The sequence below is a fragment of the Staurois parvus genome, unplaced genomic scaffold (genome assembly GCF_062004578.1).
Source record: "Staurois parvus isolate SC_StPar_1 unplaced genomic scaffold, SC_StPar_1.0 ptg000316l, whole genome shotgun sequence".
In the NCBI taxonomy this organism is placed as follows: domain Eukaryota; kingdom Metazoa; phylum Chordata; class Amphibia; order Anura; family Ranidae; genus Staurois; species Staurois parvus.
Window position 1 is genome coordinate 4,298,264 of NW_028318112.1, and position 22,790 is coordinate 4,321,053.

General features: G+C 43.0%; 1 protein-coding gene across 3 annotated transcripts in view; it reads left to right on the forward strand.

Annotated features, from left to right (window-relative positions):
- The window catches only part of CACNA1I (calcium voltage-gated channel subunit alpha1 I), a 1,904,325-nt gene that overhangs the window by 1,682,699 nt on the left and 198,836 nt on the right, over positions 1-22,790 (forward strand). For 2 of the 3 annotated variants that reach the window (XM_089683626.1, XM_089683627.1), the window contains exons 30-31: positions 1,220-1,540; positions 2,908-3,054. In XM_089683626.1, the coding sequence (XP_089539752.1) occupies positions 1,220-1,540; positions 2,908-3,054 (468 nt within the window). Of the gene's footprint in view, positions 1-1,219; positions 1,541-2,907; positions 3,055-12,494; positions 12,776-22,790 lie in introns of those variants that run through there. The other variant, XM_089683628.1, reaches the window with a different exon arrangement.

Below are 22,790 nucleotides of genomic sequence, written 5' to 3' on the forward strand. Positions count from 1 at the left end.
TACAACTGTCATGTGACCTGCTGTGATTGGTCACAGCAGGTCACATGGTACTGGCAACGGGGCTGGTACACAGATCTGTCATCGGCCGTGTCCAAGGTACACGACCGGTGACAGATCGCACCACTGTGCGGCCCTGCGGGCAGGCGCAATGCTCATGCCTGGAAGGACGCCATATGGAGTCCACCCGGAGGGATGAGCTGTTCACCCGGCCGCCATCTGGCTATAGGCCGGGCGGCGACTGGTTAAAGTGTTACTAAACCCACAACCATAAAATCAGTCTGTATATTTAGTAAAGCATGCTTGCTATACTCACTGTGGAACCTAAGGGGTTCATCCTCTGCATTGTGTAAAATGGCTATTTGATCCTTTCTTCTCTGCCACTCCTGTTGTTGAAATGACCACCTGATACACACTGAATCCGTAGTCACATGCACATACTTAGTTTGGTGTGTATAGCTAGAGAGGTTTTTTTTTGCTTGGGAGAGTGCAATTGATCAGCACAGGGCCAATCAGTACTGTCCAGACAGAGAATCAAGGGTTTCACAGCCTCCTAGAGCAGAAAGAAAACTCCTCCTACAAGCTTTAACCAGTGCTCTGCTGAAGTCATAAGACTGTTCTAATTGCTGATGAGAAAAGTTATTTAGCAGTTTATATTTACTAAAATAATTACATTCCCATGTAGTGTGTACTGTGGAAGACCAGATAATGGTGTCCGTTTGTGAACCAGAGGTAATAGATCGCTGCTCAGTTCTCCGGCATTCTCGGAGAACAAAGTTCTCCTGTGAATGCAGTTTATGAAGCAGTTCTCCGAACGAAGGGAGAACGGCTTCCAAACGCTGGATAACGGTCTACAAACTCTGAAAAACGGCTCATTTTACTATAATCTCTCCAGATTATAGTAAAAGACCAGTTTACTAAGCAGAGGTAAATTATCTCTGCTTAGTTTTCGGTCCCTCTGATTCTCCAGCTCTGGGCTGGAGAATCTGGACGGAGAACACAGATCTCCAGAGAAGGGCTGACAGGATCTCCTAAGTGTTATAAACTGTGAATGACCAGAGAATAGCTGAGATCTGTTGAATCGCAGCTATTCTCTGTGTCATAAAAGGACACCATAGTGAATGCAGGGTCCTGGGTTTTGTATCACTTTAATATATTGTTTCTTGTACATGTAATACCTTGATTTAGACTAAGGAATTATACTGTTATTTTATGCCAACAGGATACACTACGTGACTGCACCAGTGATGACCGCAGCTGCTTGAGCAACTTGCAATTCATTTCACCTCTATATTTTGTCAGCTTTGTGCTCACAGCTCAATTTGTACTAATAAATGTGGTGGTTGCTGTATTAATGAAGCACCTTGATGACAGCAATAAAGAAGCACAAGAGGATGCAGAATTGGATGCTGAGATTGAGATGGAGTTGGCTCATGGACTCTGTTCTCAGGCATCACCTGTTTCTGCTATGGATAATGGGGGACACGGAGGAAGACCAGCTACAGAAGGGCACCGTAGCTTAAGATGTTTTTCTCCAGCTCAGGTAATAGGCAGTAACATGTGTGTAAGTATGATAAAAAAAATGTATCTACAGTATACTATGTACATATACATATAATTTTTCCTTTTTAATTATCTCCTGCTCACATAAGCCTCAAACATACACAAGCCTGAGATTATGGCTTTAATGCCATATGCTGTATTTTATGGTTTACTTACCTCATCCTTGTTCATTGTGGCACATTGCAATTCCTTGCACAGCAACCAATAGTAATACAAATACTGGCTTGTTGATAAATGCACAGTAATGCAAATTTAGAGAGAATTCCCATGTTTAGAGTTCATGCTGCTATAAGTCAAATGAATGATTTGTTCCTTTGATAATTAATTATAAAAATTCTGTCTATAGCCTGCAAAGAAGGAGGTGATGTCCATGTGTTATCTGAACTGACAGAGAATTTTGTTATTCTGTAGTATAGTCCCCATACCCACAGGTGCAGCTGCATTTATTCACACATGGCCAATGAGGGTCACACAGAGACACCAAAGACAAGCAGACACAAAGGGCATAATTTAAAATACTGCTGCTGCCTTGTCAAAATAATTTACTAGGTAATAGAATACTTTTGTTCTTAAGATACCATAAAACAGAAGGTGTTATGCAAAACGATCACAGTTCATTAAGTTCAACCTGTTTAATTCCAATACTCTTCTAATATTGTTGATCTTATTTACAGCAATGCAAAACAAAATTCCACTGAGACTGCTGCCAATTTTTTTCACTGTCTAGGGAAAAAAATTCTTTCTTCAACTTATCAAGTCAGACTGCAGTATGGTGGAACTGATTTATGTATTCATTTGGACACTGTTCATAAACATGATGCTGCAACATGGACATGTTTTTCACTGTTTAATACCAAAGTAATAGTTTAGTGGAAACAAATTGGTTGGATGATGTACTTCATAATTTCCATTTGTTGATACATTTATATTTTCTTTATAGTGTGCCTTTGAGCCCTGGGCGTTTTTGGGAAACCTTGGATCTTTAAATATATATATTTTTTTGTAAAGTCCATAGATGGGTAAATCAAATTATAGAAATACAGAAACGAGCACCAGATCAAAACCGAATGAAAGATTTGATTGATTTAGAGAAAGCAGTGACTTCAAAGATCTATGTTAGAACCAGCATTGCTGCTTAGCAACTGCTATCAAATTTTTACTCTATGAGGAGAGTTCTGTAGTGGTTTTAATATAGATCTGTGAAGTCCACCGTAAAATCAGCTTTTGTCAAGCCAGGTGATGCCAACAGGGCCACCCACAGAACAAATTTTGATCAGTGTATGGCTAGCTTTTTGAGACAACAAATCATTTATACCACTACATGTGTGTGTTGTTTGTTTTTTTTAGGAGAACCTGTGGCTTGACAGCGTTTCATTGATAATTAAGGACACATTCGAAGGGGAACTGATGATTATTGACAATTTATCTGGATCTGTATTTCATCACTATTCTTCACCAGCAGTGTGTGAAAAATGTAGCCACGACAAGCAGGAGGTAAAACAAAATATTGAATAATCATTTTAGTGGTAAACATTCAACAGATCATTAAGGCTACTTTCACACTGATCCATCGCAAAAACACATAGGCGTTTTTACAGCACTTTTGCCACGCTTTCTAAGCGTTTTTACAGGACACGTGACTTAAAAACTGCACCGAAAAGCTTCCCAGAGGCATTTTTAGGCACTTTTCAGGCATTTTGCAGGTGTTTCCATTGATTTCAATGGGAAGAGGCATTTTTGGAGTGTTTTTTTTGTAACTCACTGAACATGCCCCAAAGATGCTGCAAGCAGTTTTTACACTGTACAGCAAGCACTATACAGTGAAGGAAATAAGTAGTTGATCCCCTGCTGATTTTGAATATTTGCCCACTCACAAAGAAATGATAAGTCTAAAAGTCGAATGGTAGGTGTATTGTAACACAGAGACAGAATAGCAACAAAAAATTCAAAAGAAATGCATGTCTAACAAATTATGCACTGTTTTGCATGTTCATGAGAGAAATAAGTATTTGATCCCTTTCACAAAACATGACTTAGTACTTGGTGGAAAATCCCTTGTTGGCAATCACAGCGCGGAGGAGGGCAGGGGCATGGACATCCGCGGAAGGAACCCAGGAACACTCCTCGGGACCATAACCGCGCCAATGAACCAGGAACTGCACCGCGCACCAATCGAGAGTCCAGGATCCGGCTCACCTCATACTCCTCATGACCGTCAAACCCGGATGGGACGGGGCCGAGGCAGAGAGGCAGTGAAGCAATTGCAGACCAGAGGCTTCAACAGGGATACATGGAAGACATTGGAGATCCGCATCCCAGGAGGAAGGGCAAGAGCATAGGCCACCGGATTCACCTTGCGGAGAATGCGAAAAGGACCAACAAAATGGGGGGCTAGTTTAGGTGCGGGCACCCGCAGATTGAGGTTGCGAGTAGAGCGGGCAGCTGTCTGCGATCAGCCTGGAACTTCTGGCGCTGTGCCGAGTCCCTCAAGGACTTCTGGATCTGACCCCATGAAGAACGCAGGGCAGCAAGATGGTTCTCCACAGCCGGAATGTCCCGTGGTGAGAACCTCTCAGGTAATACCGCAGGTTGGAACCCATAGTTGGCCATGAAGGGAGACATCCCGGAGGAGGAGTTGACAGCCGAGTTCCTGGCAAACTCTGCCCAAGGCAGGAGATCGGCCCAATCATCCTGATGGTCCGAGATATAACAACGAAGGAATTGTTTCAAGGCCTGGTTGGAACGCTCCGCAGCCCCATTGGACTGCGGGTGGTAGGCTGAAGAGAAGGAGAGCCCAATGCCCAACTGGGAGCAGAAGGCGCACCAGAACCTGGACACGAACTGACTCCCGCGGTCCGAGACAATCACCTTGGGCAACCCATGCAGGCGAAAAATCTCCCTGGAAAAAACCGTGGCCAGTTCTTGCACTGTTGGTAATTTCTTGAGTGGAATGCAATGGCACATTTTGGAAAAACGATCGACGACCATGAGAATGGCCGTATGACCCCGAGACACAGGGAGGTCTACAATAAAGTCCATGCCCAGGTGTGACCAAGGACGCTCCCCATTGGGAATGGGTTGCAGAAGACCCAATGGAAGATGCCGTGGAGATTTATTCTGGGCACAGATCGAATATGCCGCTACATAAGAGGCGATGTCGGCACGGAGAGTTGGCCACCAGAATAAACGAGAGACGACCCAAGACAACTGGTTCCTCCCCGGATGCCCGGCAGTTTTGGAGTTATGGTAGGTAGTCAACAGGCGGGTGCGCAACCCCTCAGGTACGAAACATCTACCCTCCGGTCTCTCAGGAGGAGCGTCAGTTTGAGCCGCCAAGATCTGCTCCCCAAGTCAGACTGGTGCGAATGGCAGCCAGGATCTGATCCGGAGGTATGACTGAGGTTGGCTCAGAGTCCTCCCTGGACAACTCAGAGTATTGCTGCAATAATGCATCAGCCCTGACATTCTTGGAACCAGGCAAATAGGAGACCACATAGTTTAAACGCGGCCCATCTGGCCTGACGGGGTGTCAATCTCTTGGCCTCCGAAAGATAAGTCAGGTTCTTATGATCGGTAAGAATGAGGACCGGAACCGTGGAGCCCTCGAGCAGGTGCCTCCTTGAGAGCCAGAATGATGGTCAACAGCTCCCTATCTCCAATCTGGTAGTTGCACTCTGCAGAGGAAAGTTTCCTGGAGTAGAACCCACAGGGAAGTATGGGTCCATCGGGCGACCGACGTTGAGACAGGAGAGCACCTACTCCCGTTTCGGATGCATCAACCTCGAGGACGAAGGTCAATCCAGGATTAGGATGAGACAGTATCGGAGCCGAAGCGAAGGGGGATTTCAGAGCCTCGAAAGCTACGATGGCCTTGGATGGCCACTCGTGAGGATTACTGCCCTTCTTGGTTAGATCTGAGAGAGGCTTTGCCCGCGTGGAGAAGTTCCTGATGAACTTCCGATAGTAGTTGGCGAAACCCAAAAAGCGCTGAATGGGCCGAAGACCATTGGGACGAGGCCACTGCAGAACCGCCACAACCTTCTGAGGGTCCATGGAGAATCCCTCCGCAGAAATGATGTAGCCCAAAAAGGCAACTTGGGATCGATGGAATTCACACTTCTCGAGCTTACAAAAAAGTTTGTTCTCACGTAATCGTTGCAGCACCCGCTTGACATCCTGGATATGGGACTCCATGGAGGCAGAGTAAACCAGGATGTAATTCAAGTAAACCACCACGCACTGCTGCAACAAGTCACGAAGGACATCATTTATGAATTCCTGAAAAACCGCGGGCGCGTTACACAACCCGAAGGGCATCACCAGGTATTCATAGTGACCGGTTCTGGTGTTAAACGCGGTCTTCCACTCATCCCCCTGTTTGATCCGTACGAGGTTGTACGCCGCCCTAAGGTCGAGTTTGGTAAAGACTTGCTCCCTTAAGGCAGTCGAACAACTCAGTAATCAATGGAATTGGGTAGGCATTCTTAATGGTGATTCGATTGAGGCCCCTATAATCGATGCAAGGCCTCAATTCACCACCCTTCTTCTTTACGAAGAAAAAGCCCGCTTCTGCTGGGGAAGTAGACCTACGAATGTGGCCCCCGGGAAAGCGCATCCTCCATGGCCTTATTCTCTGCAACCGAGAGGATACACCCTGCCACGCGGAGGAGTGGCACCGGGTTGCAAGGATATGGCGCAGTCGTAAGGACGATGAGTAGGTAGGGTACCAGCGTGTACCTTATCAAACACGTCCAGTTACTCCCCATTGTCGGTGGGCAACGCAGAGTCCGAGGAGGCACACAACACCTTAACCGGCCCACGGATGCACCCGGCCCTACACTGTGGAGACCACGAGAGAATCTTGGCCGTTCGCCAATTAAAGGTTGGATTGTGCCTCTGGAACCAGGGATACCCCAAAACCACTGAATAGTGCGGGGAAGAAATTACCTGAAAACAGGCCAACTCCCTGTGAACAGCCCCAATAGCTACTTCAACTAGCATAGTCTCGTGGGTAACCTGCGGTGGTTGCAGGGGCCTGCCATCTATCGCCTCGAGAACCAATGGGGTAACTCGAGCCTGCAGGGGAATGGAGTGCTGGGCAGCAAACGAGCTGTCCATAAACAACCTGCCGGCCCCAGAATCTACCAATGCCTGAGCCATCACAGAGCCCTCCGCCCAAGAGAGGACAATGGTGATCAGTTGTTTATCTTTGCGGAACGCCGGGGACGAGGAGATTCCACCCAAGATCTGTCCCCGACAGGATCTCAGGTGCGAGCGTTTCCCGGACGGACCGGACAGGACTGCCGAAAGTGCCCACCAAGGCCACAGTACAGGCAGCGACCCTCCCGACGCCGAGCGGCCTGCTCTCCCTCGGAAAGGTGAGCAAACCCCAGCTGCATGGGCTCACCACCAGACAATCTATCCCCAGGAAGCGTGGGAGGAGAGGGAGGAACGGGTGGGACAGAAAACACGGGTGCCAGTCGATTGGAAGGCCTCCGCAGGCGTTCCTTGAGTGAAGGCCTCTCCCTGAGCCTGGTGTCAATCAGGATCAGGAAGGAAATGAGTGCTTCCAGCTCCACAGGCAGTTCCTTGGCTGCAATCTCGTCCTTCAATGCATCAGAAAGACCCTGAGAAAACGCAGCCACCAGAGCCTCATTGTTCCAACCCACCTCTGCCGCCAGGGTATGAAACTCTATGGCGTACTCGGCAACGGTCCATGAACCCTGATGCATAGACATGAGCAGCTTGGCAGCCGAGGCGGAGCAAGCCAGTACGTCGAATACCCTACGAAAGGCGTCGACAAAATCGGAAAACTCCTGAATCACCGGGTCATTCCTCTCCCATAAGGGATTTGACCAGGCCAAGGCCTTGTCTGAGAGTAGCGATATTAGGAAACCCACCTTTGACCTCTCAGTTGGAAAAGCGTGGGGTATTAATTCGAAATAAATCCCCACCTGGTTGAGGAACACACGACACTGACTCGGCTCACCCCCAAAGCGCTGTGGAAGAGGGGCTGAACCAGTCATACCTCTGGGCGCCGCGCGTGGCCGCAGCAGCCGCGGCGGTAGGTGCAACAAGCGGAGCAGCAGCGGGAGCAACCACCGGAGTGACAACTGGCCTAAAAGCACCAGGAGTAAGGTGCGCGGTGCGTGCAAGCAGAGTTTGCAACGCCTGAGCGAACTGATCCAACAGGAGATCCTGTTGATCAAGTCTGGCGACCAACATTGGAAGTGAAGGCGTACCTGCACTGTCAGGATTCATGGCACTTGTGTAATGTCAGGGCAGGGGCTGTGGCAGGGTAACGCACTGACTGACGACAACCACCACCCACAGACCGAAGTCCCTCAGGGCGCGGAGTCTAAGTCCCAGGCTCCCCTTCACCAGAGCCCCTGATGGTGGGTATGGACTTGACGCAGGCAGGAACCAGGTCCCGGCCCCCGAGACACCCCGGCTGTGGCAATGGCGTGTAGCTGGTAGGAATGACAATAGCGTAGTCATGCAGGCCGGGTCGACAACAATGGGAAAAAACGGTACGGAAATAGTGGACAAGATTCACAGGTCATGGGCCGGGTTCAGCAACGGAAGGTCAGATCAAAGGAAAACACAGAGAATGGTCTAGTCACAAGCCGAGTCAGATTCCAGGAGAGTCACAAGAGTATACACAGAGCTGTAGCAACACAAAGACACAAGACACAAGTGCAAAGGGCATGTGTGGATCACAGGCTTATATGTAATTAGCCACACCCCTCTGGGGGATGGACCTCAGAGGCCTGAAGGCATAAAAGACTCCCACCATGCTCTGCAAAAACCCAAGATGGACGCCAGCACATGAAGCAGCACAATCTCTGGGAAAAGGTAGGACCTTGACACCCGCCCCGCAGGCCAGAGTACTTAGTGTCATTCTGGACTCCAACCTATCCTTCTAGCCCCAAGTCCAATCTTTAACAAACTCGTGCAGACTCCACCTCTGCAACATCGCCAAAATACGCGCGTTCCTAACTCCAGAAACCACTAAACAGCTCATCCACTCCCTCATCATATCACGACTCAACTACTGCAACTCCCTCCTCACTGGCCTGCCTCGCCGCTGGCTATCCCCGCTTCATTCTATCTTGAATACGGCTGCCAGACTCATTCACCTTTCCAACCGCTCCATTTCCGCCACCCCCCTCTGCCAATCCCTCCACTGGCTTCCGATTGCGCAATGGATCAAATTCAAAATCCTAACGCTGACGTACAAAGCTGTCCACCATACTGCCCGAACTACATCACTGACCTAATATCCAAGTACCGCCCAGCACGCACACTCCTCTCCTCACAAGACCTCCTTCTCTCTAGTTCCCTGGTCTCCTCCTCCCGTGCCCGCCTCCAGGACTTCTCCAGGGTGTTACCCATCCTCTGGAACTCCCTTCCCCAACCCATCAGATTGTCACCTACTCTCCTCTCCTTTATGTGCACCCTGATAACCCATCTCTTCAGGGAAGCCTACCCCACCCCCTGCTAACTTGCCGACCTCCTCCACTCTTCCTACCACTCCATCCCCCACAGCTATCTCCTCCTGTGCCACCATCCCCTCCCTCCTAGATTGTAAGCTCGAAAGAGCAGGGCCCTCAATCCCCTCTTGTTTTGCATTGTATTAGTATTGTTCTGTCACATGTTCTGTCCCCCTTTGTAATGTACAGCGCTGAGCGAACTATTGGCGCTTTATAAATACTGTATAATAATAATAATAATTAGCAGCACTCCCTTTAAGAGACTGCTTCTAATCTCAGCTTGTTACCTGTATGAAAGACACCTGGTATCCAAAAATCCTGCTGAATGATAAGAGATCAAATACTTATTTCCCTCATGAACATGCAAATCAGTGCATAATTTGTTAGACATGCATTTCTTTTGAATTTTATATTGTCATTCTGTCTCTAAGGCTGGCCATACATTATACAATTATCTGGAGATTTTTGGTTTAGATTTACCACAAACCATATAATAGGAGGATAAACCTAAACAACACTTTCAGTTGTATCCAATTAGGCAGGCCCTTGCACTACACAGTTGAAGGTAAATCTAAAGGAAATTGGGCAGAAAATTGGAAGATAATTGTATAATGTATGGCCAGCCTTAGTGTTACAATAAACCCACCATTCGATTTTTAGACTGATCATTTCTTTGTGAGTGGGCAAACATTCAAAATCAGCAGGGGATCAAATAATTATTTCTTCCACTGTATATATATATATATATATATATATTCACAGGTAAGCATTTTTTTTGAGCTTTTCAGAATCTCCTCAGTGTGAAAGTAGCCTAACAAAACAGGTTGTAATTATATTCATGTTGAAAATGAACTGAATTGTTGTGCATGTGACTTATGAACGTCTATCATTTTTAACCATATATGGACTTCATAAAGTTATTACTGTAGATGACCCTTGTTAGGTAAGCTAATATACATACCCAGCCAACATTCAATTTACGGTGATCTAGTTTAGTATACTGAAATCGAATTACTTGGCATTCTAAATATTAAAAAATGGATGTGTGAATGTCTCAGCATTCACACAAAAGTCATGAATAGTTAATATATGTAAAATGTCATTTTCTGATGTTGCCTTTCTAAGAATGAAAGTAATATTCCCTAACATTCGATCTTAAGAGAAAAAAAACTCTAAAAACATTTGACCAGAAGAATTAAAGAATATTTGACCAGTAGAGAAAATAGGCCAGCACTATAGGGTAAGAATATTTGACCATAAGAGGAAATAAAATGAGGGAGTCCTCTGCACTGTAAATTAAGGGGTTGATTTATAAATCCATTTACATAGCCATTTTCTTAGTGAAAATGCATGCACATTTGTTCTGTGCAAATGGGGCAAACATTTATGTATATAGGCTATATTCTGTGCTGTTTGAATGTAAATCATTGATTCAAAATGGAAAATACCACATTTTGGCCACGAGATGGAGTCAAGTAATATTGTATGGGCAGTGTAATGAATTAGCTACTGCAGAGCTTAGTAAATGCGCTAAAGCTTCACTTTGTAAAGAATACTCAATCAGGTGCAACGGGAAAAAAAAACAGCATTTTTCTTGAACATGATTGGATGATGAAAAGCAGTAGAACTTTACTACATTTACTAAGCTCTGGGGAAAATTTTTAGTCTATAGTGTTAGGATATCTTCTTTATTGGTTGAATATTCTTACAGCTATATTTCTGATACAGTGGGGTTTATTTGCTAAAGCTGGAGAGTGCAGTCTCACTTCTGCATAGAAACCAATCAGGTTCCAGATTTTATTGCCAAAACTTAACTGAACAAGCTGAGGTTAGAAGCTGATTGGTTTCTATGCAGAAATGAGCCTGAGTTTGCACTCTCCAGCTTTAGTAAGTTAACCCCAGTGCCTTGGTTTTTGACAGACAAGTGGAAAATATACTTGGAAAAAGAAACAGCAGAGCTCTACTTGCATATTCATTAGGGGTTGACCTCTTTCACTAGGGTACCAACAACACAAAGAGTGTGCTTTAACGCCTACCCCTGTCTTATATTATAAGAAACAGGATTGCATAAACACACATAGCATTATAGAACATATTATCTCTTCGGTAAAAAATGTACTAAGATTTCCAACTCAGTCTTCTAATACTCCAGCTTCCTGAAGACAGGGACATATGACTAAAATGTCATATGCTACCTCATTCATGTCATTACCACTGCACAACGACTCCATGGCAGCCCCTAGCATAGTAGAGGCCAAGCACAAATCAGGGCTCACATGACATTTCCTATAATATAGGAGTTATGTGAATTCCCTTTTCATTTCCTACCAAACTCTCCTCTTTTTCCTTACTGTGCCACTGCTGGTTCCATAGCCTCTTCCATGGAGACAAATTGAGAAATGTAGTATATTCAATCCATATACCATAGAAGAAATAAGAAGGATTCCAATCAACTCTCCCCAAAGGGGCATATCACATCCCAAATAAACATAAAACCAAACATTATTGAGAATAAGTGGGACTTTTAAGATATAGAATTCGTCTACAGCATTGAAAAAATGATAAAAATACAATCAATTTTATTGAGTACAAAAGAATGTGTTTAAAAAAGTAACACACACCTATACACCCTACTATATATAAAACCTATTTCAAAAATCCAATCTAGGTCTTGTAGCAACATCTCCTATAGTAACAAGAGTACATAAATATTTACAGATGTACATCAAATGCATTAAAAGAGAAGTATGGCTTTCTGTCAAAAAATTTGATATTTGTTATATTTTTTTTAATTGATGGATATTGGGTTTTTGTAGTGTATGGCACTTTTTTAGGTGTGTGTTACTGTGACGGACCACCTGTCACCCTGACTGCGTGATTCCGTAAAAGAACTGCTTCCTCGCCGCTGGGACACAGGACCAAGGTGTTATAGCTGGGCATCACACCCAAGACTAGGCGACATTAGTTTAGGTGCAAAAACTAGAACTCTTTTATTGAACAGAAATAAGGTTTTTTTTACACTTCAGAAATAGGGACAGTCCCAACATGAACAATAAAACAAATATTATACATTGGAATAAACATCACACACTGATTAGGTAAGAGCTTGATCACATTATCCTAAACAGTGCAAACGGTATACAGTACAACTAACAGCTAACAGTGATCTAATTAACAGTAAGCTAATCAACAGCTAGAAACTACCATTTAACAGTGTTAGAAATAACTAAGCTAATCAACAGGCAAGTACCCAGACAAGCCAAGGAGCCCACCCCATACAGCCCAGCACCTCCAACCCTGAATTCACAAAGTCCATTACACATGCTGTCCCACTGATTGTTTGGAGCCTAAGACTGAAATTGTGCAGTGTTCACTGTGAGTAAACTGTCATTTCATTCATTCTAAGCAGTCATTTTTACAAGGCTTGTCTTCTATTTATAGTGCTTCTTTGAATTCTTTGACCAGAAGCAGGTGAATTGCATGTACAAGCTTGTTCTTCATGCTGTGGCTGATTTGTGAAGATGATTGCAAAGAAAACCTGGGATAAGTGGGACAGCAGCCAGGGGCAATAAATGAGGTTCATCTTTCATGTTAAAAAAGCAACTTGATAAGATGTAAACGTTCTTTTCTTTTGTTCCATTTTTGTTTTCAAACTAATGTCCAATCATCAGTCCATCTAATTGTTGGTACCCTAATAAAAGGGTTTTTTTTTTTAAATCCCAGTTTATGTGTTCCATTGTTCCTTCTTACAGTGTTAAACTGCTCTGAGCAGCATCATTATTTTTTGCACTGCTCTGTTGCTCTGTTGAGTAACATATTTGAACAGGCAAACATTAGAACCTTATTCAATTAATGCTTACAGATAAATGTGATATATTTGAATAAGAACACAATAAAAATATGCCTTTTCAATTATTTATTCTAGAAAAATATCAACAAATGTTATAGTGCACTGTGAAAAACTAAGTACACCCTTGCTTTTTAATTGAGGGGTATTTTGTATAATTGAATACACCCAAGTATTATACTGATATAACAGAAAAAAAGAGAAAAAATACAAATTTGACAAATCCCATATTTTCCAGTGTATAAGGCAACTGGGTGTATAAAACGACCCCCTAATTTTCCAGCTAAAACATAGGTTTTGGGCTATACTCGCCATATAAGACTACCCCCCCCTTCCGAGGCAACACCATTTAAAAACATCAGATTTTTTAATTGAAATGGTTATGACTTACCGGTACTTAAAATCCTTCAAAATCCTCATGTTCATCCTCTGACATCATAAGTTCATGAATGACATCTTGTGATACATTTGTAAGACAGTCATCATATGGATCAAATTCCAAATCAGATGGTTACCGCTGGATGTGCGGTACATACAGTATACAGTATATATACAGCCCGCTGGATGTGCAGTAATGTACATACAGTATACCGCGCTGAGCCAAGCTGGCTCAAAACAAATGTCCCTATGACAGATTAATCTGTCAGCCCCCTGGATGTGTGGTATATACAGTATACTGCGCTGAGCCAAGCGGTTTCAAAATGTACCAGTACGTCCCTACTGTAATCAGCCCGCTGGATGTGTGTATGTACAGTAGCTGAGGCTACATACAGTATACTGGGCCAATCACGGCAAGCGATGTATTCTACTAATGAATACAAAGCCTGCTCGGATTGGCTGAGGTTGTGACATCATCAGCCCACCTCTCTGACTCAGCCAATCCGAGCAGGCTTTGTATTCATTAGTAGAATACGTCACTCGCCGTGATTGGCCCAGTGTATACTGTATGTAGCCGCAGCTACCGTACATACATCCAGCGGGCTGATTAAAGTAGGGACGTTCCAGTACGTTTTGAGACAGCTTGGCTCAGCGCAGTATACTGTATATACCGCACATCCAGCGGGCTGACAAATTAATCTGTCATAAGGACATTTGTTTTGAGCCAGCTTGGCTCAGCGCGGTATACTGTATGTACAGTATTACCACACATCCAGCCAGCTTGACCCAAACAAACTCAAGGTTTACATTTTATACCCCGCGTATAAGACGACCCCCAATTTTTGGGGTATATTTTTAAGTATAAAAAGTAGTCTTATACGCCAGAAAAGTACTTTAACATAAAAATACAAATTTCTTATGACACCATAGTATGCTACTTATTTCCAAATAGCAAAATTCTATATATGTTTAACTAAAAAACTTGATCAAGTGTGTTGCTCAAACTCCAGTTAAATCTAAACTATCAATTCAGCTCAGCTGACTGCAGCTTAGCTCTAATACACTGAGGTAGACACTCCTGCTTAGTGCAGGGTGGCTACATAGAAAAAGTGTAAAAGTCTCAAAATAAAATGTATTAATTAAAAATGCAATTCCATACAAAATTGTCCACTCTATCCAAAGTGCAAATAAACTTCTTGCTGTAGTACCACTCTTTGCTTTTAGATGTAGACTACATTTCTAGAAATGTATATAAGCAGTAACAATTGGTTGAAAAATAGCAAGTCATGTAGCAGAAATGTCAGAAGCCTTCCAATGAACAAAAACAAAATGCAGAGTTTTGATATGCATTTTTGAGGACTTGCTGTCATGGGCAGTGGTATCAACATGATGTCATCATGCTGTTGCTGAGATGTGGTTTGAAGATTTAGTCCTACTTCCATCTGATCTTTATGCAGAAGCATATTTTATCTCTGCTTGGCAGCTTGTATACAGTTTATAGAAACAGGAAGAATCAAGTAAAATAAGATTTGTGTGGAATACCTCATTCATCTCTAGAAGTTACCTGACAAAGCACATTAGTAATACTGAATCATAGAAGCTGTTCTTTTCCTCATAGCAACCAACATTTCCCCATTGTATTTGTCTAATGTATGATAAAATAAAAGTGGGAGATGGCGGGTTGTAGCAGGCAGAAATAATAGACATGGAGGTCTCATAAAGGTTCAATCTTTTTGCATAAATTTGTATTGCAAGGCAGTATAATACTTTGTAAAAAAAATTGTTTAGTATTTATTTTGTTATTTTATCCTTGTACATGTTCTTAACCACTTGAGCCCCAGAGGATATACCCCCCTTAATGACCAGGCCTTTTTTTGCTGTTTGGCGCTGCACTAATTCAAATGATAATTGCGCGGTCATGCAATGCTGTACCCAAACAAAATTTATGTCCTTTTTTTCACACAAATAGAGCTTTATTTTGGTGGTATTTGATCACCTGTGCGCTTTTTATTTTATGCGCTATAAACAAAAAAAACACAAAAATTTTGAAAAAAAACAATATTTTCTACTTTCAGCTATAAAAAATATATCGTAAACTCAAAGTTAGTCATAAATTTAAGCCAAAATGTATTCTGCTACATGTTTTTGGTAAAAAAAATCCCAATAAGTGTATATTGATTGCTTTGTGTGAACGTTATAGCGTCTACAAACTATGGTATAGATACTGTAATTTATGCCTTTTTTTGCTATACAGCGCTGCACTAATTCAAATGATAATTGCGCGGTCATGCAATGCTGTACCCAAATAAAATTTACGTCCTTTTTTTCACACAAATAGAGATTTCTTTTGGTGGTATTTGATCACCTGTGCGCTTTTTATTTTCTGAGCTATAAACAAAAAAAACACGAAAGTTTTGAAAAAAAACAATATTTTCTACTTTCAGCTATAAAAAATATATCGTAAACTCAAAGTTAGTCATAAATTTAAGCCAAAATGTATTCTGCTACATGTTTTTGGTAAAAAAATCCCAATAAGTGTATATTGATTGCTTTGTGTGAAAGTTATAGCGTCTACAAACTATGGTATAGATAATTTGAAATTTACACAGCTTTTACTTTCTGACCGCCCATCACATCTCTTGAGGTGCTAAAATACCAGGATAGAACAAACACCCCCAAATGACCCCTTTTCGGAAAGCAGACACCCTAAGCTATCTGCTGAGAGACATATTGGCCCTGATTCACTAAGATGTGAGTCTATCAGCAGAGTCTGACCATTCAGGCAGACTCCGGTCAATCAATCAGTCGTCTGACCAGCTTCTAGCAAGCTCATTAACGAGCGTCTACTTTCCCATTAGTGAATGTGGTATCCCGTCTGGCACATTTTTAGGTGCAATACCGGATATATTCGCTAGATGGCGAACAAGCACAGGCTTTATTAACATTGGCGTTTTTTCTGATAGCAAAAGAGAATTTTTAGAATGTAATAAATAGTACAGCTGTATTAGAATTTTCTATTTTTTTTTTTTTTGCTGTTTCTCCAAAATGATCAGGAAAGTAATGCATTTACTAATGAATGTCATACATTCTATTTTCAAATGTTAAACATTTTCACACTTATATCTCAAATAATTTATATACTTCTAATTTCCCAATATAGTTATATATCTTCATTCTCTTTAATCACATAACTATTCTATGTTAAAGACAAGTGCAGCGCTATAAATGCATGTGATCAATAATGAACGCATGTAAAAACCAAAAAGTGCAAAGAATTGCAATAATGATGTAAACTGGTAAATCGTGCTAAAATAAGTTCATATAATCATTCCTGAATAATGGAATGTCCTTCGTGTGAGAGTACCAACTCAGAGAGTGCCTATGAATGGCACGTGTGGTCTCTCCGTGACGGACAGTAGTGCATGAACTCGTGAAAGCTAAACCACCCTTGGGACTGGTCTACACTCACCAGAACAAAAGTATTAATGTGCATGGGTTATACACATCGCACATCTGGGGGTGCAGCGGTATGCTGGCAGCTATGGGTTAGTCATCCAGCTCAATCCATCCATCAGGGTGGGTGCCCAAATGGTCCTGGGGAGGAATTAGCTCAGCCACAGGAGCCAGAAAGGTGCTTAATAGTGTAGTACACTGTCACAGGGGTGGATGACCTTTCACGAGTTCATGCACTACTGTTCGTGGTTATATTTATCTTGTGTAATACCATTTTACTAGTCTATATCATTTGACCAGCGCTCGCTTTATCATTTTTAAACAATGTAACTATTCTACATTATAGCTCAAACTGTGTCTCCCACAGTGATTTAATGGTTAGAGCTCAGAACTTACAGCACTTGGGTCATGGGTTCTAATCCCAGTCTTGGCAACATCCCAAAAAAATGGAGATCAATTTTCTGGGTTGTGGCAGGAATATTGATCAATCATTTATGATTTTGCCTAATGACTAGAAAGTGGATGAATGTTACTTGCGTACTGTTCTTCTGCCAATTAGGAAATGTGCAAGTTTCATGCCGTGTATATTTCACTGTAACTTTTTTCTCTTTTAAATCTGTCCCCTTATACAACTTGACCCCCTCCCCCACCCCATCATCACCTGTCCCATATGCAAATCTATGGATCACCGCCCCACTCTTTAACTATCTATTTACTGATCAAGTGAATGTGTCTCATTTTCTATCAGCTACAGCTCAGATCTCACATTATTATACAATTGCTGATTGTATCTCACCACTAGTCTGATTGAATTCACAATTCCTGGTCAGTCCTGTTCCCTGACCTCTAATAACCTTTAGGGCCAGTTCACACTACATGTGTTTCAGTTGCTTTTTCGGCATCACAAACGCACAGAAAGAAGGTTATATGGTTGTCAATGTCATAGTTCACATCAGCGCTTGCATTTTCAATGCATTGCAGGTGTTGTAAACAAAGTTGACCACGCTGCATTGTTTCTGCACAGAACTGTACTGGAACACATTGAAACATCCTTGAATGTACTAAAGCGCACATGTCCCTAACTACATTGAATACAAAGAAAATAGAAAAAAATAAGTGGAAGGGATACAAAAATGCAATGTCAACGTGTCCAAAACGCATCCAAAATGTACTGGAACACACTAAACATGCATGCCAAAAGGGCATGAAAAAACCCATCAGGAACACATCTAGACTGTTTCTATAGTGTGAACTGGCCCTTAGGACTTGTTCACACCATTGGTGGTGCAGAAACGCATGCAAGAACACACATTTTCCAGCACAGCAAAGAAATGCAATGCCCACTGTAGATGTGTGCAGGTACCATGATCAAACGTTATTGCACCTACACACGTCTATTAAAAACAGCCCCATTCACAGCCACAAAAACGCATGGCACCACACTACTGTGTGGCTAGGTGCAACACACTTGGAAAATAACATGCCTGCAGTATTGTGGCATGTTTCCACATGTTAAGCAGCCCATTGAATTCAATGGGCTTTGGGAAAAAATAAATATAACAAACACAAAATGCCACATTCACACAGGTCCTCTGACCTGTACAGCATGAATGAGTGGGTTGTTTATGTGGCTAGAGCCACCTGTTACACTATGGGGACACAGCAGCTGTATGAACACAGGTTTTAATCTGACAAGTGTGAAGGCGTGGGGAAGTGGCCCTGAATGCTCACTGTGTGTTCAGGGCTGTACAATTGCAACCATATGCTTGTCAAATTAGGATCTGCAGTATTCACATAGTGTAACATAGGTTGCATGCTAATGGCGACAGCCACAAAAACCAAACACTGATTCACACTCTACAGGCCACAGCAACCATGTGAATGAGCCCTCAATTACACAATGTTTGATTTATTAACTCAGTACAGTTTTATCATTTGGATTGAACAGGAATTTGTTTGTGATTGTGTTCATGAAGAAAATGTGTATTTTTACCATATATATAATTTGGATATTTTCTCTGGTGGTGGGGGCCTGTCAGGTATGCTGTATGGGGCCCCGTGATATCTAACAGTGGCCCTGGGTGTATGCTTGTGTCTGTGCCACCTGTATAGTTAGGAAGAACAATAAGTTCTTCTATGGAGTATCTTGAACCTCTGCTATGTACCTCAATGCATCTAGGGATCGGCCACGTTTTCCTATGAAAAATAACAAAATTCGTTGTAATGTTTCCCCTGAAGCAAGCGTGAACTGACCCCTTCTTATTATAAAGCAGACCGAATTGGCATTTTCCACAATTATGCATAGGCCAGATCTGTGTGCCCAGATAGGACCTCCTAGTGGCTATTCTATGGACAAGGTACACTTTTCTGTATGCCTGATCTTTATTGAGCTGTAATAGTCAATACGCTGCAATGGGCAGAAATATTTGGAAACAAACCACATGAGCTCAAGTATCCAAACATTAATGTTCCTTCATAGCAAACCTCCATGATGTACTGTATGGGCCTGGCCCACTCCAAATGAATGCATTGTTCTGGTAGGTCCTCCTATGACAGACTTTAGCTACTTGTGGAGGACATTGCACTGACTTTTCCTCAGATTGCATGTTATCTGGCCATCTGAAGTCTCGGGAATACAATCAAGAGGATCTGACACTTTTTTAAGGTAACAAAAAATAGTCTTTAATTGACTCAACATAAAAATAAGCCAACATGGCTAAAACATATCTTGAAAATATGGGGACTCTGATATCCGGAGACAGTCCGTTCACGAACAAGAAGCAATTCTGCACCCCTAAAACCAACATAGAGGAAAGGGATGGTCAAATTGCTGTGCTGCTTCCACACCACCTCTGGCATGCCAGGGTCTTTATGAAGGTCTTCGATGCCAATTCTTGCCTGGGGACACAAAATATCCACTGGCCACAAGTGAAGGTGAGTGGAGGACGTGAAGGTGGATTTCTACCAGCTTCAACCGCAAGCAGTACCACTCCTGAAAAATGAGAGCAAATAATCATTGACACGTCATCATGACAGTCAATTCTCAGTGCAGGCTATCTAGAGTGTCTTTCCTTTTTAACCATTTCAAGAGTTCAAGGAAACATTCTTGGAGCATCTACTGTGTTTGGAAAGGCCCAAGGTCCCCCCCTCCCCCAGGCACACTAATGCTTACTTGAAGTGGAGCCCCATCCTGATTTCATGATGTGCTTGAAAAGCTTGCCTCTCTGGTCTACGTGGCTCATGAAGGAGTGTTCTTGGGATCACACCAAAACAAGGTGCTTGTTCGGGGAGCAATGGACAGGAGAGAGGGGCCAAGGAATGCTGGCATGGGAGCAGCTAAATGAATGATCTTGGCTGCTCTGTGGTAAGCGGCTGCTTTTTAAAAGTCAGCAGCTACCATTTTTGTAGCTGATGACTGTTATTTTTTGATAGGTGGAGTGTAAATCCGCTTTAAATGTCCTGTACAGCATTTCTGACAAACGCGGCTTAAGATATGGTGTGGCCCTAGGGTCAATGTGTGGTTAGAATACTTCCAAAATGCACATACAAAAACACTACATCCAAATGCATGTTGCATTTCTATAGCATGTTAAACAGAAGAAAAATGCACTTACATAATGTTAACATGCGCAAGTAAAAGTAGACAAAATACACATCCTTTTATTCTGGCTTCACATACATGCATTGTGGTCTAACACCGCACTCCTGGGCAAATCACATGCAATTTGTGTGCGTTGCAATTAGAGACAAACATTTTGCACACCTCAAATTGCACCGCATCCGGGCCAAAAATTTGCAGGACCCTTTTTCAGGGTATGCACATGGGTGTGAATAGGCATGCGATCCAATTTGGCAAATCGCAATACACTTTGTGTACCAATTTTGGTGTGTTGTTAACTTCACCTAGAAAGCCGCAGCAGGTGGCATGAAGGGGTTGCGGTTGTGATGCGGTGCAGCGCTTGCACAGAAAACACTGCAAATTTCACATCGCATCTGTGTGAAACCAGAATGTGCCAATATGTGGCTTGACAAAGCACAGTGGTCACTGCAGATTATTTTCAATCCATGTTTTTTTTACACTTTTCATTCACTGGTTTAACTCAGGTGATCGTTAATCACAATTATCTCCGGAGATCACATGCAGCCCCTCAACCATCTACACATATCTCTGGAAATCTATACAGATCTCCTTGAAAAAAAGTCTCCTCTCTTCTTCGGAAAACAATTGTCCTCCACCTCATAAACAGGGGGACAGAGAAGACTTCTCCTTGATAACTAAAATCAGATTAATTATCTGTGCTTAATAAACATACACCAATACTGCAAATGCATTGTACTGTCGAAGGCATTGCACACTAACGCATTGCACACTAGAAATGTCAAATGCGTTAGTGTGTACAGTGCATGAGTGTAAAATGCTTTAGTGCACACTTCAGTGTACAACGCATTGCACACTGTAATACACTGTACAATGTAATACCGTGTACACCCACAGATTGTAGACTGTAATGCACTGTACACTGTCATGCAGGATAGAGCTACGCATTGCACATTGTGATACCGTGTACACCAACACATTGTAGACTGTAATGCACTGTACACTGTCATGCAGGATAGAGCTACGCATTGCACACTGTGATACCGTGTACACCCACACATTGTAGACTGTAATGCACTGTACACTATCATGCAGGATAGAGCTACGCATTGCACACTGTGATACCGTGTACACCAACACATTGTAGACTGTAATGCACTGTACACTATCATGCAGGATAGAGCTACGCATTGCACACTGTGATACCGTGTACACCCACACATTGTAGACTGTAATGCACTGTACACTATCATGCAAGATAGAGCTACGCATTGCACACTGTGATACCATGTACACCCACACATTGTAGACTGTAATGCACTGTACACTATCATGCAGGATAGAGCTACGCATTGCACACTGTGATACCGTGTACACCCACACATTGTAGACTGTAATGCACTGTACACTGTCATGCAGGATAGAGCTACGCATTGCACACTGTGATACCGTGTACACCCACACATTGTAGACTGTAATGCACTGTACACTATCATGCAGGATAGAGCTACGCATTGTAAACTGTGATACCGTGTACACCAACACATTGTAGACTGTAATGCACTGTACCCTATCATGCAGGCTGGAGCTACGCATTGCACACTGTGATACCGTGTACACCAACACATTGTAGACTAATGCACTGTACACTATCATGCAGGATAGAGCTACGCATTGCACACTGTGATACCGTGTACACCCACACATTGTAGACTGTAATGCACTGTACACTGTCATGCAGGATAGAGCTACGCATTGCACACTGTGATACCGTGTACACCCACACATTGTAGACTGTAATGCACTGTACACTATCATGCAGGATAGAGCTACGCATTGCACACTGTGATACCGTGTACACTAACACATTGTAGACTGTAATGCACTGTACACTATCATGCAGGATAGAGCTACGCATTGCACACTGTGATACCGTGTACACCCACACATTGTAGACTGTAATGCACTGTACACTATCATGCAAGATAGAGCTACGCATTGCACACTGTGATACCGTGTACACCCACACATTGTAGACTGTAATGCACTGTACACTGTCATGCAGGATAGAGCTACGCATTGCACACTGTGATACCGTGTACACCCACACATTGTAGACTGTAATGCACTGTACACTGTCATGCAGGATAGAGCTACGCATTGCACACTGTGATACCGTGTACACCCACACATTGTAGACTGTAATGCACTGTACACTATCATGCAGGATAGAGCTACGCATTGCACACTGTGATACCGTGTACACCAACACATTGTAGACTGTAATGCACTGTACACTATCATGCAGGCTGGAGCTACGCATTGCACACTGTGATACCGTGTACACCAACACATTGTAGACTAATGCACTGTACACTATCATGCAGGATAGAGCTACGCATTGCACACTGTGATACCGTGTACACCCACACATTGTAGACTGTAATGCACTGTACACTGT